This window comes from Mirounga leonina, unplaced genomic scaffold, assembly GCF_011800145.1.
Source record: "Mirounga leonina isolate KUSES-001 unplaced genomic scaffold, KU_Mleo_1.0 Mir_91, whole genome shotgun sequence".
Taxonomy (NCBI): domain Eukaryota; kingdom Metazoa; phylum Chordata; class Mammalia; order Carnivora; family Phocidae; genus Mirounga; species Mirounga leonina.
The window spans coordinates 38,371,281-38,389,182 of record NW_023270839.1 but is presented as its reverse complement, the minus strand read 5'-3'; the positions used below and the strand labels follow the sequence as shown (position 1 = coordinate 38,389,182).

Here is a 17,902-nt window from a genome sequence, read left to right as displayed (position 1 = left end):
ACTCCCCCTGTTTGTGTTCCTTTTGTCCCTGTCTGTCTCTGTCAAATAAATAAAATCTTTTAAATAATTATCAGTATACTTCCCCCCCCAATATACTTCAGTATGCATATCAACTAGAGTTCAGTATTTACTGAGGTAAAATTCACATTCAGTGAAATGTAAAAATCTTAAATGTGTGTTTATTGAGTCTTGATAAATGCATATGCCTAGGTAATTCAATATTATCACCTCCTCAGGAAGTTCCTTCATGCTCCTTCCCAGTTTATTTATGCTCTCACCTTCTAGGGGCAACCATATTTTTATTTAAGTCTGTTTATGGACCTGTGTTTTCTTTTGGGTAAACCCCTAGGAAAAAAATTGTTGGTTCATTGAGTAGAGATTAGTTTTAGTTTTATAAGAAAACTATCAGTTTAGTTTTATAAGAAACTATCAGTGTGGGGCGCCTGGGTGGCTCAGTTGCTAAGCGTCTGCCTTCGGCTCAGGTCATGGTCCCAGGGTCCTGGGATCGAGTCCCGCATCGGGCTCTCTGCTCAGAGGGAAGCCTGCTTCTCCCTCTCCCACTCCCCTTGCTTGTGTTCCCTCTCTCGCTGTGTCTCTCTCTGTCAAATAAATAAAATCTTAAAAAAAAAAGAAAGAAAGAAACTATCAGTGCTTCTTCCCTTTTACACTCCTGCAAACAATTTGTGAGAGTTTTGGTTGCTCTACATCCTTGCTAACATTTGGTATTGTCAGTCTTAAGCGAATTTTAGCCATGCTCCTGGATGGGTAATAGTATCTCTTTGTGTTTTTAATGTGCATTTTCTGATGAATAATGATGTTGAGCACTTTTCTTGGGCTTATTGGCCATTCATATATGGTGAAGTTTTGTTCAGTCTTTTGACCATTTTAAAAATTAAATTGTTACTGAGTTGTAGGAGCTCTTTTTATTTATTTATTTATTTAATTTTTATTTATTTGACAGAGCAAGAGCAAGAGTAGGAACACAAGCATGGAGAGTGGGGGAGGGAGAAGCAGGCTTCCTGCCGAGCAGGGAGCCCGATGTAGGGCTTGATCCCAGAACCCTGGGACCATGACCTGAGCCAAAGGCAGACGCTTAACGACTGAGCCACCCAGGTGCCCCAGGAGTTCTTTTTTTTTTTTTTTTAAGATTTTATTTATTTATTTGAGACAGAGAGAATGAGAGACAGAGAGCATGAGAGGGAGGAGGGTCAGAGGGAGAAGCAGACCCCCTGCTGAGCAGGGAGCCCGATGCGGGACTCGATTCCGGGACTCCAGGATCATGACCTGAGCCGAAGGCAGTCGCTTAACCAACTGAGCCACCCAGGTGCCTCGTCCCCAGGAGTTCTTTATGTACCTTGGATGCCAGTCCTTTGTGGGATATATGTTTTGTGAATATTTTATCCCATAGGACTTAGTTTTTAAGTACTTTAAAAACAACAACAACAAATACTTTGGAGTACTTACTATGTGTTGGAATACAGCAGTTAACAAAATATACAAAAACATTTCTGCCCCTTTGGAGTCACTAGTTCCTCCGTACAGCAAGGAATACTGGTAGGAAGGTTCCTTCAGTGATCCAAGAGATGATGGCTTGGGGTGGGGTGTTAGCAATGAAGGGGGTGAGAACTGTTTGGGTTCTGGATATATTTGAAAGTAGTGCTGACTAATTTGGAGTGTGAGAGGGAGGAGTGACTCCCAAGCGTTTTGGCCAAAGGAGGTAGAAGGATAGAGTTGCCATTTATTGAGATGAGGAAGTCTACAGGAGGAACAGGTTTGGGTGGACATGGTGGTAGTGTGGATTAGGAATTCAGTTTTGAGTATGTTGAGATGCCTATTAGATACCTATATGGTGAGATCAAGTGGGCAATTGTATATATGAATTTGGAGTTCAGGGAAGAGGCGTGGGTAGGAGATACGAATTTGGGGTGAGGATGATCAGCATGTAAAACCCACTGTTATACTGACAGTGGGACCAGAAACGGAAATCACTAATTTTTAAAATAAATTTTATGGGGCGCCTGGGTGGCTCAGTCATTAAGCATCTGCCTTCGGCTCAGGTCATGATCCCAGGGTCCTGGGATCGAGCCCTGCATCGGGCTCCCTGCTCCGCAGGAAGGCTGCTACTTTCTCTCCTACTCCCGCTGCTTGTGTTCCCTCTCACTGTGTCTCTGTCAAATAAATAAATAAAGTCTTTAAAAAATAAATAAAAATATTAGCATCTTTTAACTATAGTAGATTTATGAAAGCTAAAATACTAATATTGGCACATTCCTGTTAACTGCAGTTCAGACTTTGTTTCACCAGTTTGAAATCGCTAATTGTAACTGTAAGATGGAAATTCAGAAACATTTTATGAATCATTTGTGTAAGTTTTTGACTGCTTTTTCATCTCCCTTCGTAGAACTAATGGCTGAAGAGTAAACCAACATGGCAACTATGGTTCCACCAGTGAAATTGAAATGGCTTGAACACCTCAACAGCTCCTGGATTACAGAGGATAGTGAATCTATTGCTACAAGAGAGGGAGTTGCTGTTCTGTATTCTAAACTGGTCAGCAATAAAGAAGTAGTACCTTTGCCCCAACAAGTTTTGTGCCTCAAAGGACCACAGTTGCCAGACTTTGAGCGTGAGTCTCTTTCAAGTGATGAGCAGGACCACTATTTGGATGCCCTTCTTAGCAGCCAGCTAGCACTAGCGAAGATGGTATGTTCAGATTCCCCATTTGCTGGGGCACTTCGGAAACGACTGCTTGTACTCCAGCGTGTCTTTTATGCACTTTCTAATAAATACCACGACAAAGGCAAAGTGAAACAGCAGCAGCATTCTCCGGAGAGCAGCTCTGGTTCAGCAGATGTCCATTCTGTTAGTGAACGTCCCCGGTCAAGCACTGATGCACTTATAGAAATGGGTGTTCGAACTGGTCTAAGTTTATTATTTGCACTTCTAAGACAAAGTTGGATGATGCCTGTGTCAGGACCTGGTCTTAGTCTTTGCAACGACGTTATTCATACTGCAATTGAAGTTGTCAGCTCTTTGCCACCATTATCTTTAGCAAATGAAAGCAAGATTCCTCCGATGGGTTTGGACTGCTTATCACAAGTGACAACATTTCTTAAAGGAGTAACTATTCCCAATTCTGGCGCAGACACTTTAGGTCGTAGATTAGCTTCTGAGTTGCTACTTGGTTTAGCAGCTCAGCGAGGCTCTTTGCGGTATCTTCTTGAATGGATAGAAATGGCTTTGGGGGCTTCAGCAGTTGTAAATTCCATGGAGAAAAGCAAACTACTATCAAGCCAGGAAGGAATGATCAGCTTTGACTGCTTTATGACTATATTAATGCAGATGAGGCGTTCTTTGGTATGTACTATAAATCTGTCTTTAATCTGTAATAAACACCTCATTCCTCTTTGGACTTCTTTTATATACTGCTCCCCAATACCTAGGAGTTAAGGAGGAAAAGAGTTAACCTTTGTTGAGTGCCTGCTACCAACCAAGTGCTTTATATGTACTGTCTGATTCAATTATCATGTTAATATGTGAGGTAGATATTATTTATCCGTATCTTAAGGATGAAGAAACTGGTAGTTATCCTAAATTTACACATGTATTTGGCAAAAGAATTGGAAGTAAAACATATACTAATTAAATACTTATGGGGCAGATGCTGTGTTAACTAATTCTTACAACCCCTAGTCTGTCTGCAAAGCCCATGTTTTTTCTGACTACTGTATGTGGCTTTTACTGTATTTGTGTTAAATTGATTTATTTTTTCCCATGAAGGCCTACCTTAAAGTAGATAAAATATAATAAAGTAGTAAAATGTAAGTTTATATTATTGTTGGATTTGTAGTTTTCTTTCCATTTGCCTCTTTCATTCTGGGACAAATATACCTAGTCAGAAGGGGTCTCCCTCCATAGCCTCTGTGGTTATACCCTATAATATAGCTCTTTATTGTGGTGAGGGTACCCCAGAAAACTAGATTGCTCTCCACAGAATTCTGGATCTATTCTGGGGAAGAATCTTGTATATTTGATTTAGTTTGGCTCTCCTAAAGTCACCACAGGCCTATATTAGATTGAATTTAATTAAATCTCAGATTGGCTTTAGGGGAAAGGAATGATTATTAATTGAAATTTACGTTTATTATTCCTTCTTGCACAGTAAGTATTGAAGGTAGCAGTACTGGTAGCAGTAATTATGCTCTTGGTCTCCAGAACCCACATTTCTTTCTTTTTTTTTTTTTTTTTTTTAAAGATTTTATTTATTTATTTGACAGAGAAAGAGACAGTGAGAGAAGGGGAGTGGGAGAGGGAGAAGCAGGCTTCCCGCTGAGCAGGGAGCCGGATGCAGGACTCGATCCCAGGGCCCTGGGATCATGAACTGAGCCGAAGGCAGACGCTTAACAACTGACTGAGCCACCCAGGCGCCCCCAGAACCCACATTTCTTATACTTTACAGTGTTGTCTGAGAATTCAGAAAATAGGTATATCCTCTCCTGGTACTCTGGACTCCAACCTGACCTGATCTTCCCTGCCTTAAGTTTCTCTACCCCTGAACAATTGGGACAAAACTTACTCCCAAGCTAGAAGTTAAAGGGAGAGACATATAACCATTAACGGAGTACCTGATGTAAGGCCTAACAAAAATGAATTCAATCCTTTATTTTTATTTACTTGTGTGATTCTTAACTTTCACTAATGATACATATGTAGTAATTGTGTTTGAATGGGAGTCCACAAAATACTCGTTAACTTCTATTTAAATAAAGAGCAGGGAAATAATGTCAATGTATATCTCTGAATTCTGAAAATAAACAGCAATAAAAACACCATTGGCCTTTGCCAGTAGGTGTTTATTTAGCACTCACTGTGTGCCAGATACTGTTAGGCACTGAGTTTAAAAGGTAAAAGAGGGGCGCCCGGGAGGCTCAGTTGGTTAAGCGTCTGCGTTCAGCTCAGGTCATGATCCCAGGGTTCTGAGATTGAGCCCCACATCACATCAGGCTCTCTGCTCAGTGGGGAGTCTGCTTCTCCCTCTCCCTCTGCCTGCCGCTCCCCCTGCTTGTGCAGTCTTTCTCTCTGTGAAGTAAATAAATAAAATCTTAAAAAAAAAAAAGGTAAATGAGCTTTGTAGCATCTATGCCCTCAGCCAGCTCACAGTTTAAGGAAAGACAGATGCACAAACATTTCAAATAAATGATAATGGGCTGTAGTAGAGGTCTGCAGTGGGAGGAGATGGGACACAGGAGGAGAACTGGAGGGAAGGGGCAGAAAATGCCTTGTGGAGGAAGGATCCCTGAGCTAATTGAAAAGTAGGAAGAGTTTGCCTACAAACATGAAGCCTGTGAGTGTGGGGAGCTGGAGAGGTTTTCAAATGAGAGGACCAGATTTCACAAAGTGACCAAGGTGTAGGAGAGCAAGCCCCTGGATGGATGGGGTAGAATGGGATGAGGTGAAGCTGCCAAGTAGGCAGGGCCTTGTATCTTGTGCTATGGGGTGTTGAGACTTGTTCCCGTAGGCAGTGAGGAGTCATTGAAGCAATTTTAAGTAGAGTAAAACCAGATAGCAAGAATATATGGAAATGTACTCCATCCAGTCTTACGTCCTTGTCAGAATATCTTACAAAGACAAATGTGAAAAAAAAATAAAAGGTATAACATTATTTTTGATGGTAGGTGCTTAAGAGAGGGAGGTAATTAAATGAAGACCTATGAAACCATGAATTTATGTTATCTTAATTTCCACTTATCTTTAGACCATCGAAATTCCTATGTTAAATATATATATGTACTATAAAGTTTATAAAGTTTATAAACTTATTTATAAATATATAACTTTATAAAGTTATATATTTAATGTACTATATTTTCCAAAATTTAGTTTCTTTAAAAATACCTATATGTAGTATTGTTTATTTACATTAAGAATTCTCTACAGAATGGGTTTTAGAGAGATTTTTAATCCTTACTGGCTGCGGCTGGAGTAGTCTTACCCTTAACTACGTTATCCCCCCCTTTATCCTTGGGGACTATGTTCCAAGACCCCTAGTAGAAGCCTGAAACTGCAGTTAGTACCAAACCTTATATGTACTATGGTTTTTCCTATACGTACATACCTATGATAAAGTTTAATTTATAAATTAGGCATAGTAAGAGATTAAACACAACAATAATAAAATAGAGCAATTATAACAATATACTGCAATAAAAGTTATGTAAATGTGGTTTCTCTTTCAAAATATCTTATTGTACTGCACTCACGCCTCTTACGATGTGAGATGATAAAATGCCGATGAGATGAAGATGAAGTGAGGTGAATGAATAAGCATTGTTAACCTAGTGTTAGCTACTATTGACCTTCTGACTATATGTCAGAAAGAGGAGCACCTGCTTCTGGATTGCTGTTGACCTCGGGTAGCTAAACCACTCAAAGTGAAACTGTGGATTTGGGGGAGTGGGGAGTACTGTATTGACTGTATTGGGAAGAACAGAAATAAGTGACAGTGTTTGAAGGATGTTTTATTGGTTTGGTATTTTTAAATTTAGCAAGAATTTATTAAAGATTTCTTGTATTTTCTTTCTCTGTACACGTGATGCAAATTAATAATTACTGCTACCAGTTTTGAGTTCTTAACTGTACATTAGAAACTGTGCTAAGCATGTTTTACATGTAACTTTAATCTTCCCAACAGCCCTAAGTAATATGGGCATTATTCCTGTCTAAGAATAAGGAGACCTAGCCTTCATTCACACATTCAGTGAGTGATGGAGCCTGGATTTAAACCCAAATCTGTCACTGAAAACTTCATGCAGTTTTCAGCATTTTCCTCCATACTGTGGAAAAGCATGAAAAGAGGGATTCTGATGGCTCTGGTACCAGCTCCTAGGAAGGCATAGCAGGCTGTTGTTACACATCTACTTTTGATTTGGTGATCACTAGAGGTGGCCTTTAAATAATGGAGCCACAGATTACAATTGTGTTTTTCTCAGAAGTAGTGCACAGCTAATTATGGATTTGTAGAGTCTGTGCCCATGAGTATTTGCTGGTATGGCAACACTTTGTATGTCTAGTACTAGTTAATTTTGAACACTCAGCTTCTGGTATGACTCCAGACCTTACAAGTGGCTCTCTATGGCCCTACTACTCAAAAAGTGAGCCTCAGATGGCAGCATTGACATATCCTGGGAGCTTGTTAGAAATGCAGAACCTTAGGCCCCATCTATATTTACTGAATTTGAATCTGTATTTTAACACAGTCTCTAGATAATTTATGTCCACATTAAAATTTGAGAAGCACCACCTTAAACAAATAAAAAGAAAAATTGATTTGGCAGCAGCAGGTTAGTACCTGATACACTAGCCATAAATTAAATAGCCAGCATATTCATTTGTTTCATTTCTTGGGAATCATGTTAATTAAAATAGTTTGAATTGATAAAATCATATAATCTTAAAGTTAGATGGGATCTTACAGGCATCTAGGCCAACCTCCCTTCCATAGTAGAAGATACACTTTTCTATGATATATCTGCCAGTTTATCATTTAGAATATAAATATTTTTACAGTATAGTATGCATTGAAAAAAGCCACTGATGAAAATTTCACAATTATAGGGTTGCTAAATCAGAGAAGGAACTTGACATTTGTGATCTAAAGATGTAAGGATTTGGGAATTTGAAGGAGCAGTGAGATCAAGTTCACTTTCTGGTTTGTCATTTGTCAATGACAGAATGATTTATGGTCACAGCCATTGGGCCCTACTCTGGAGAGTCTCCGAGAGGTGCTATGATTCCTCAACTATGATGGGAAGAAGATGCTTTGTTGCTAGTGTAGTCAGGTAGCTACATGAACTGATTTGTGGGACTTCAGTTTTACTGAAACTAAGAAGGAAGGAATGGACTTTCTGCTGCTCTAGTCAAGGTCGTCACTCAAGCTGGCTATGTTCTACTTGCCTGTATCCTCAGGGACAGGTGGGCAAGGCAGCCCCAGGAGAGTAGAATATTTCCAAGGGCCTCCTTTACTGGATATTGGCCACCCAAATAATATGTAATTTGCAAAATTCTGCCTCCTTGTCTGTTTCCAGGTCAAGCCCAAGACTGTTGAATAAAGTCATTGAGGGATTGACACTTAATTTACTGTTTCACTCTATAGCTCCATCTTTTGTAACACTTCTGTGTAAAAGTTGGTTTCATAACCATGTTAGGATTTGATCTTAGTGCTCATACTCATATATACAGTTCCTCAGATATTTCTGTGGAATATTTAAGTGATTTTAATACATGTGTCTCTCTCCTTCTGAAACTGTAGGGTTCATCTGCTGATCGGAGTCAGTGGAGGGAACCAACCAGAACATCTGATGGCTTATGCTCACTCTATGAGGCAGCTTTATGTCTCTTTGAAGAGGTATGTAATAATCATGGCTTTTACATTAAAAATTACTTTGTCATAAAATGCTATAGCATATATTTATCCCTTAAAAATAATTACTCAGTGTTTGGAAAGGATGCAGAAGAAAGTAGCATCAGGGTTTGCCCCTAAAAGTGGAGCTAGGGCGTCTGACATCAGGAATGGGAAAAAGACATACTTTTCAGTGTATACACTTTTATTCATTTTGAGCTTTGTATCATGTGCAGGTAACTTTAAAAATTTTTAAATAAAAACAGATACAGAAAGACATACAAACAAACGTCAGGCTTAACGAATTATTATAAAATAAATAGCCTTCTAATCTGTACCCAGGTAAAGAAATAAAACTACCAACGATTGTAAATGGCTCTTTCATGTCCTGGTCTTAACCCCTGTCCTTCTCCCCTAAGCAACCACTATCCTGACTTTTAGAGTAATCACTTCCTTGCATTTCTTTATCATTGTGTCACCCAGGTGTGTATTCCTAGGCACTGTAGTGCAGTCTTGCCTATTAAAAAAAAGGGGGGGGGGGCGCCCAGGTGGCTCAGTCGTTAAGCATCTGCCTTCGACTCAGGTCATGATCCCCGGGTCCTGGAATTGCCCCGCATCTGGCTCCCCACTCAGCGGGAAGCCTGCTTCTCCCTCTCCCACTCCCCCTGCTTGTGTTCCCTCTCTCATTGTGTCTCTCTCTGTCAAATAAATAAAATCTTTAAAAAGAAAAAAGATGTCTTTTAAATCTGTTAATCTATAGGTTCCCCTCCATTTTTTTCTTTCCCTTCAATGTTTTTGTTCAGAACCTGGGCTTTTTGCTGATTGATTACTCATACTCAGTTCACTGTGTCCTATTTATTTCCTGCAAATTGGCAGGTGGATCCAGAGGCTTAACCTGAGGATTGATGGATCCTAGGTTTGATCCCTTTGGCAAGACTATACATGGTGTTGGTGATGACCATGTTCATCAGTTTCCTTCTGGTTGTCTCTCTTGTTGTGGTATTAGCAACTCTTGATGCTTAATGACTACATTTATTAATTCATTGGTTGCAAAATGGTGATATTTTAATTGTATCATTCCTCTTTTATTTATTCATTGGAATGTTTTTATAAAGATGATTCCCTTATCAACTATTTGGTTACTCTGCTTCAGTTCATATAAGAAAGACTGAATTAAATGCTTGATTATGTCTGTCTAATTTTTAAAAATTTTAACACTGATTTTATATACTAGTGTCCAGTTTAATGAATTGGTCTGTTATCTTCCAAAGTAGACCAGTTGATTTCATTTGAAAAATATCATTATGAACCCATAGACTTAAACCTGTTTGAATTTTAACCCATTAAATTATTATCTATAGTGGAGCTCATATTGTTTCATCTTTGGCCAGTAGTCTTTTTTTTTTTTTTAAGATTTTATTTATTTATTTGAGACAGAGAGAATGAGAGAGAGCATGAGAGGAGGAGGGTCAGAGGGAGAAGCAGACTCCCCACCGAGCAGGGGGAGCCCGATGCGGGACTCGATGCCGGGACTCCAGGATCATGACCTGAGCCGAAGGCAGTCGCTCAACCAACTGAGCCACCCAGGCGCCCGGCCAGTAGTCTTTAGAGTAGTCTCTTTAGGGTGGTTCCTGAGTTCTTTTTTTTTTAAAGATGTATTTATTTGAGAAAGAGAGAGTGCAAGCGGGAAGAGGGGCATAGGGAGAGGAGAGAGAATCTCAAGCAGAATCCCTGCTGAGTGTGGAGCCCCACATGGGGCTTGATCCCACGACCCCGAGATCATGACTTGAGCCAAAACCAAGAGTCAGATGCTCAATCAGCTGAGCCACCCAGGCACCCCGTAATTTTTTTTTTTGGAAGATTTTATTTATTTATTTGAGAGAGAGAGACACAGCGAGAGAGGGAACACAAGCAGGGGGAGTAGAAGAGGGAGAAGCAGGCCTGCCGCAGAGCAGGGAGCCCGATGCAGGGCCCGATCCCAGGACATGACCTGAGCCGAAGGCAGACGCCCAACGACTGAGCCACCCAGGCGCCCCAACTAAGTTCTTTTGATATAGGCCTAATAAACTTTCATAGCTTTCTTGCTCTCTGACACATCAAATTATTCCAGACTATCTGTCTGCATCTGCTTATATTTCAGAGTTATTGGAGGTACCTTTGTCACTTAGTTTTGTTGTGAGTGTTAGGTGTGGATTTGAAGTTTGGCCTTGTAGTTGTTCTGTGTAGTGAATCAGGGTGTTTAAAAATGACATTGCTGCTGCAGGATTTCTACCCTGTCCCTGCTCCAGTTTTTAAACATACATTTCTAGGCCCTATAAGTAATTTTTTTTTCTCTTGCTCTTTTTTGGGGGATGTGGGTTGGAGGAGGAGAGCTGTGATTTATCATATAAAACTTGTAATAGATCTTTAGATTAAAAAATTCTAACACTCTTGGCCCCACTACCCTCCTTTTGTCTCCAGCAAAATTTCAGATCTTTTATTAGGGACTGGCAGCCTTCACTTACACATATTTTGTATGTTCTCACAACTGTCCTCATGTTCATTGGAAAATGTTTAACACACATGTCATCCTGTTGTTTTGGTTACTATTTAATGATTCTGACTAAAATTATTCTATCCCCTTCCATTTAATGGGCTTTGAAGGTTTTCCTTCTGTTTTGTTTGAGCAAAAAAACACTACTGCACAGACAAAAGAATTAACAGCTGTAGTCAAGAGGTAATTTTTTTTTTTAACGTAATCTCTACACCCATCATGGGGCTCTAACTCACGACCGCAAGATCCAGAATCACATGCTCTACTGACTGAGCCAGCAAGGTGCCCCCAGAGTTAATATTTTTACTGTATAGAGTTCATATAAGCCAATTAAAAATCCATTAAGCCCTAATAAATAAATGGGCAGAAGTTAGTGGTAAACAAATAAATAGAAAAACTTTAGTTCTGTTATAATAACGAAATGTCAAGTTAAAATAATGCATCCTCTTTTATCCCACTTAAGTTTGCAAAAAATTAAAAGCATAATACTTATTATTGGTATGGATGCAGTGAGACTGGTACTCTCATATAGACGTATTCCTTGGTTAGGGCAACTGGGATGGCCACCCTGGGTCCTGTCCTTTTGGCAGGGTTGTGGGGGACGGCAGGTGGAGAAATGTGGTTTTTAAAAAGCATTATGAATGGCAACAGACTTTACCATTATATTCAACACAGATGGTAAATAAGTGATGATTTTTATTTCATGTATACATAAAATATACTGCTGGTGATATATAGTAGAACCATTGTGGAAAGCAGTTTGTTATAGTATGTTTCAAGAATCATAAGGTTGTTGTCCTTTTGGGATATAGTAGCCCCGTTTCTGAGCTTCTCTACTTAAGGAGTAATGAAAAATGTAGTCAAAACTATGTTCTTAAAAATGGCTTGTATAGGCTGGCTCAGTCGTTAAGCATCTGCCTTCGGCTCAGGTCATGATCCCAGGGTCCTGGGATTGAGGCCTCCCTCAGGCTGTCTGCTAGGCAGGAAGCCTGCTTCTCCCTCTCCCACTCCCCCTGCTTGTGTTCCCTCTCTTGCTGTCTCTCTCTGTCAAATAAATAAATAAAATCTTTTTTAAAAAATTAAAAAATGGCTTATATAACAAAAAGAATAAATGTCCTATTTAAAAGAAAAGGGTTAGGCGGGTGGAAGGGATGGGGTGGCTGGGTGATGGACATTGGGGAGGGTGTGTGCTATGGGGAGCGCTGTGAATTGTGTAAGACTGATGAACCACAGACGGGTACCCCTGAAACAAATAATACATCATATGTTAATAAAAAGAAAAATAAATAAAAGCGTTAAGTAAACTGGGGTTTTTACATTAGGTGGAAAATTAACAGTTCATTCATGAAGATTAGGTGACTTTTATTTCATCACTTTTATATATCCACTGTGATAACTATGTTAAAGAATGTGTATATGCAAAATTCTGGAAGAACACAAGTAAAAAAGATAACATTCGTTGTATTAAGGTGATAGGATTATCAATTTTTTTTTTTTTAAGTAAACTTTAAAAAGTTCAAGCCCCACAACCCTGAGATCAAGAGTTGCATGCTTTTCTGACCGAGCCAGCCAGGCGCCCCTTCTACTTTGTTAAGTTTTTTTTCTGTAATGCTGTGTGTGCAATAATTATTAGTTAAAAAAAAGTCTTGATTATGTGTCTCCTCCTCCTCAGTTTTGCCACTTTTATTAGTATCTTTTGCAGGAGTAAGTAGTCTAGCCAACTGTATTTAAAATTAGATGTATTGTTTTTAGGTTATTTGAGCAGTTGAGAGTTTTAGAAGTAAGGAAAATAAACAGTAATTTCAGACAACATTTATAAAGCTGTCTCCATTAAGAATGTCTTGCCTATGTTTTGCATGTTTTTAATTTTAATAGGTTTGCAGAATGGCGTCTGATTACTCAAGGACGTGTGCTAGCCCAGACAGTATTCAGACTGGTGATGCCCCCATTGTCTCGGAAACCTGTGAGGTTTATGTCTGGGGGAGCAACAGCAGCCATCAGCTGGTGGAAGGCACACAGGAGAAAATACTGCAGCCCAAACTGGCTCCCAGTTTCTCCGATGCTCAGACTGTGAGTTCTCTGCATATCTTACGCATTGGTAGATGACACGGTTTACTGTAAGTAGTGTTAAGAGGTGTTTGTTTGGTTTTTTAAGTGAGTGAAGATTCTTGTTTGTTATCTATATTGTTTCTTTTTTTTTTTTTTTTTTAAAGATTTTATTTATTCATTTGACAGAGAGAGAGACACAGTGAGAGAGGGAACACAAGCAGGGGGAGTGGGAGAGGGAGAAGCAGGCTTCCCGCAGAGCAGGGAGCCCGATGCGGGGCTCGATCCCAGGACCTGAAATCATGACCTGAGCCAAAGGCAGACGCCCAATGACTGAGCCACCCAGGCACCCCTATCTATATTGTTTCTATATACCATGCTGTATCACTTTTTTCATCTTAACAGAAAAAAAAATTTTTATTCCATTTCCCTAATAACATGGTTTCCAAGTTTCAAAAAATTAAATTAGGAGCTGGATTTTTTAAAAGAATTATGAATGACAACAGACTTAACCATTGTATTCAATGCAAATGGTAAATAAGACTAAGCAAAAGCCGGAATTTTCCTTTTGCCAGATTGGCATTTTATTTTCTTATTATGATTACTTTTTATATTTGTAGCTACCTTTTAGCCAAGCTACAACTTTCTATTTTATTACTAGTTTCATTTAAAGTTAGGTTTTTTCCAAATGAATGTAAAATACATTTTGTATGGTCCTTGCCATAATGGACTCTAAGGAATTTATAAGATAATTTTATTCCTTGCCCTTCACCCACGAATTATAAGATGAGGCTAAAACATTTTACTTTGTTGTTTTATTGAATCATGACAGGGTAGATACCCTGAAGAGAGAAAATATGCATTAATTTGAGCTCAACAATAAAGTCACCATGAAAAGGCCATTAATAGTTTTCTTAATTTTCTGTTTAATATCTCTGGAGATTCATGCCATATTCTGCTTTTAAAGACTTCTTTGAACCTCTTTGATAAAACTAGCATTAAATATTTTACTTTGATTCTCACAGAAGCATTTTATTTTACTGTTCTGTTTTTTTGCTTATAGATTGAAGCTGGACAATACTGCACTTTTGTTATTTCTACGGATGGCTCTGTCAGAGCTTGCGGTAAAGGCAGCTATGGGAGACTGGGCCTTGGAGATTCTAATAATCAGTCCACTTTAAAAAAGTTAACATTTGAACCTCACAGGTCCATTAAAAAGGTTTCATCTTCTAAAGGATCTGATGGTCACACCTTAGCTTTTACAACAGAAGGAGAAGTCTTCAGTTGGGGAGATGGTGATTATGGGAAACTGGGACATGGAAATAGTTCAACACAGAAATATCCCAAGCTTATTCAGGGCCCTCTGCAGGGAAAGGTATGTGCTTTCTTTTTGTATTTAAAAGTAATTAGATGTGCTGTGCTATAAATGATTATATGTTTCAGATTTTGATGTGTTCTTTCTGAAGTTCCCCCCCACCCCCAAATCCTTTTTATATTTTGTATATTTGCCTTATGGTTTACCAAACACTTTCACATACATTACTTAATTTTAATTCTTATAACAACTTTGTTAAGGTAGTTATTATTCTCATTTCACATGAGGAAACTGAGAATCATCCATTTCACAAATACTTGTTCAGTATCTTCCAAGTGCCAGGCAGTGTTTTAGGCCTTAGACATACAGTAGTGAACAAAACAGACAAGATCCGTGGTCTCATGGAGCTTTTAATCTGTGGATATAGATAATAAGTAAGCACATAAAATAATTTCAAATAATAATAAAGAAAAAATTGAGTAATGTATTAGATACTAACTTGGGTGGGGTGTGATATTAGGTAATGAGATCATAAGGTTGGAGGAGGTGGCATCTTAATAGAAATGAGACATTTAGAGTGGTTAACTCACTTGCCTAAGATCACATACAAATAATTAGCACCATTAGAAACTGAACCTACATTTCCTCTTCTAATTTCTATTTTACCTTTAAAGAAGTGAAGGTATTTCCCTGAACTTATGTGCAATTATACAGGTTCCTCTATTTTAAGATTACATTCTTGCTACAAAAGTTTTTTTATGTAAGACCCTTTTAAAGTTTAAATTTTTATATTATACCAGAATTGCAAGTTGGGACACTTTTCCTTCATGGGAGGTTGTCTGACAAGATTGGCTATCAAATGAATTTTACTTTATTATAACTTATAGTATTTTAACTTAGACATTAGCCCCAAAGCAGTGAGCTTTGGAATATTCCACTTGACAGCATCATGGGATACTTGATAAGAGTATGAATATGGGGCTCTAAGGAAATTTTCAGATAAATACTATTTGAAGTTGTATTTTTCTAGTCTTTCTAGCACCTTCTTTATTCCTTAATTCCAATTCTTTAAACATTTTTTTACTTGTATTCCTTTTAATGTCCTATTTTTTAATTTTAATTTTATTTTATTATGTTATATTCTATTTTTAATGGAAACATTGCCAATTAAATATAACTTAGTATGAATGTCATAAAGGAAAACTATTCTAAAAAGTAAATTAATAACTTATAGATAAAAATTTCAGAAGTTTTTAGCATATTATCCAGAATGTATTAGGTACTCAGTATTTGTTTGTTTTTAAATTTTATTTATTTTAGAGAGAGAGAGAGATTGTGCATGAGTTGAGGGGGAGGGGCAGAGGGAGAAGCAGACTCCCAGCTGAGCAGGGAGCCTGATGCAGGGCTCGATCCCAGGACCCTGAGATCATAACCTGAGCTGAAGGCAGACACTTAACTGACTGAGCCACCCAGGCATTGCATGGTTCTCAGTATTTTTAATTGAATCTAAATTTTGAATTTTCTAAAGTGAGTTCTAATTTTTGGAGATTGAAAAGATACAGAGTAATTAGTATAGATATTTTTTTTCTGTTAAATCACTATTTTGATCAGTGGTAAAAGCTATGAGTCATCTCCCAATTATGTTGCTCTATACTCTTATTCCCCTGATTCTACTCATCAACTGTATAGCTAATTGAGGGTAAAGAGATACTGCTAAGAGTTTAATTAATATAAGCTTATATACTGCTTAGATCTTTCTGCATTGGTAACAGTCAGTATGTTTTTGAGAATTATCCCTATTATGTAATGAGTTTTTCTTGATTAGCCAGGACTGTAGGTTTTATGTTAACATTATATTTTTTTATTGTTCCATGCGTGTTTAGCCCCTGCCAACTCTTTGAGTAAAGACTTGATTCGTGATACAGTATTCTTGCAAGTGATTAGATTGATGTGTTCAGGGCTCCTGCTAACCTTCACAGTGCCTTTGCGTGAATTAAGGAAAGTTATCATCTTCTTCGGGTGGAAGCCAGGTTTCTTGGCTTGGCACACAGAGCAGAGGCTGTATTTCAGCACTTTCATGACCTCAGGCACCCTTGTCCTGGGCACAGCCTCTACAACTGTACATGGCAACTTCTGGATAAGTTGTGAATATCAGTATCTCTGAAGTCTCTGTGCATAAGATCAAATCTGAACTATATGTTTTAGCATATTCATGTTCTTCATCTTGGTGTGCTTTGTGTTCCATGCAGGTAGTTGTTTGTGTGTCTGCTGGGTACAGACATAGTGCTGCTGTCACAGAGGATGGTGAATTATACACATGGGGTGAAGGAGACTTTGGAAGACTAGGTAAGCTTTTTTAAAATTGAAGTCACTCTCACAGAAAAATAGAAATGATGGTTACAGAGAAGCAGTGAGACTAGATTTAATAGGCCAAAAAACTGTTAATTATTTTGTTAGTTTTAGCCCAGAGGAAGACAGTTTTATACTGCGAATACCTGGATTCTAATGCTGAAATTTAAGCTGTAATTAAATCTAGCAAGTCTTTACTGAGTACCTATTATGAGCAGACATGAAGGATTTCAGGGACAAGAAAGATACCATCATGATCCTGAAGTGTGTGTGAAAACAAGTTGATATGAGCATGATACTAGATAGCATTAGACAAGTGCTGGGAGAGGAGCATATATAGAATATTCTAATGATTCACTGAAGGGACTGTGTGTCTCAGTTTGAGAGCAGCCTAGAAGATTGGATGAGAAGATAGATACTGGAAATGATTCTGTCTTTCATATTTAATTGCACTTTAAAAACACCTCATTTCTATCATTAACTTAAAATGTTTATTCTGCCTGTGAAGTAATGTCCTAAAGAAAGAGTTAACAACATTATTCTTTGTTGTGTGTGTTTTATCCAAGGTCACGGAGACAGTAATAGCCGTAACATTCCAACATTAGTAAAAGACATTAGCAATGTAGGAGAGGTTTCTTGTGGCAGTTCACATACTATTGCTTTGTCTAAAGATGGGAGAACTGTATGGTCTTTTGGAGGAGGAGACAATGGTATGTAAAAAATTATTTATTGATAGCTTTGGGCTTGTTTTCTTGAGATTTAAAAAAAAATGTACTTTTCTGTTGTACATGCCTATTGTAGGAAAACTCTAAAGATGAGTAGAAATTTTAGAAATTTAAATGAACTGTTTCAATGAATGTTGCTATAGCCATTGTTAAAACTTACATAGGTAGACCTCTAAGTATATATGTATTTATATAAACATGTACATGTATTTCCACATAGATGTCTTTTTTGAAAACCAAAGCAGACATGTATATATCTTAGATATTTTATAACCTGGTTTTTATCTGACAGTATTTTTTGAATATCTTTCTCTGGCTATACATTTTTCTAAGTAGCTCAATGTATTCCCTTATGTAATTGTAATTCAACTTAAAAAAATCAGTTAGTTATTGAGTACTAGATGGTTTCCAAATATTTTTCTGTATCAAAAACTATACAACGAATGACTAAATCCTTGTCCACTTATTCACAACTACAGTGTGAATTTGCTTATTCAAATTCACAAAGCAGTGTGAGATTGCTTATTTTCCCATGT

At 38.0% G+C, this 17,902-nt stretch overlaps 1 protein-coding gene across 6 annotated transcripts in view; it reads left to right on the top strand.

Annotated features, from left to right (window-relative positions):
• The window catches only part of HERC1 (HECT and RLD domain containing E3 ubiquitin protein ligase family member 1), a 189,887-nt gene that overhangs the window by 40,679 nt on the left and 131,306 nt on the right, over nt 1–17,902 (top strand). For all 6 annotated transcript variants that reach the window (XM_034994000.1, XM_034994002.1, XM_034994004.1 and 3 more), the window contains exons 2-7: nt 2,402–3,357; nt 8,309–8,404; nt 12,807–13,001; nt 14,041–14,352; nt 16,542–16,638; nt 17,208–17,351. In XM_034994000.1, coding sequence (XP_034849891.1) covers nt 2,428–3,357; nt 8,309–8,404; nt 12,807–13,001; nt 14,041–14,352; nt 16,542–16,638; nt 17,208–17,351 — 1,774 coding nt within the window. In that variant the 5' untranslated portion in view covers nt 2,402–2,427. The remainder of the gene's footprint in view (nt 1–2,401; nt 3,358–8,308; nt 8,405–12,806; nt 13,002–14,040; nt 14,353–16,541; nt 16,639–17,207; nt 17,352–17,902) is intronic.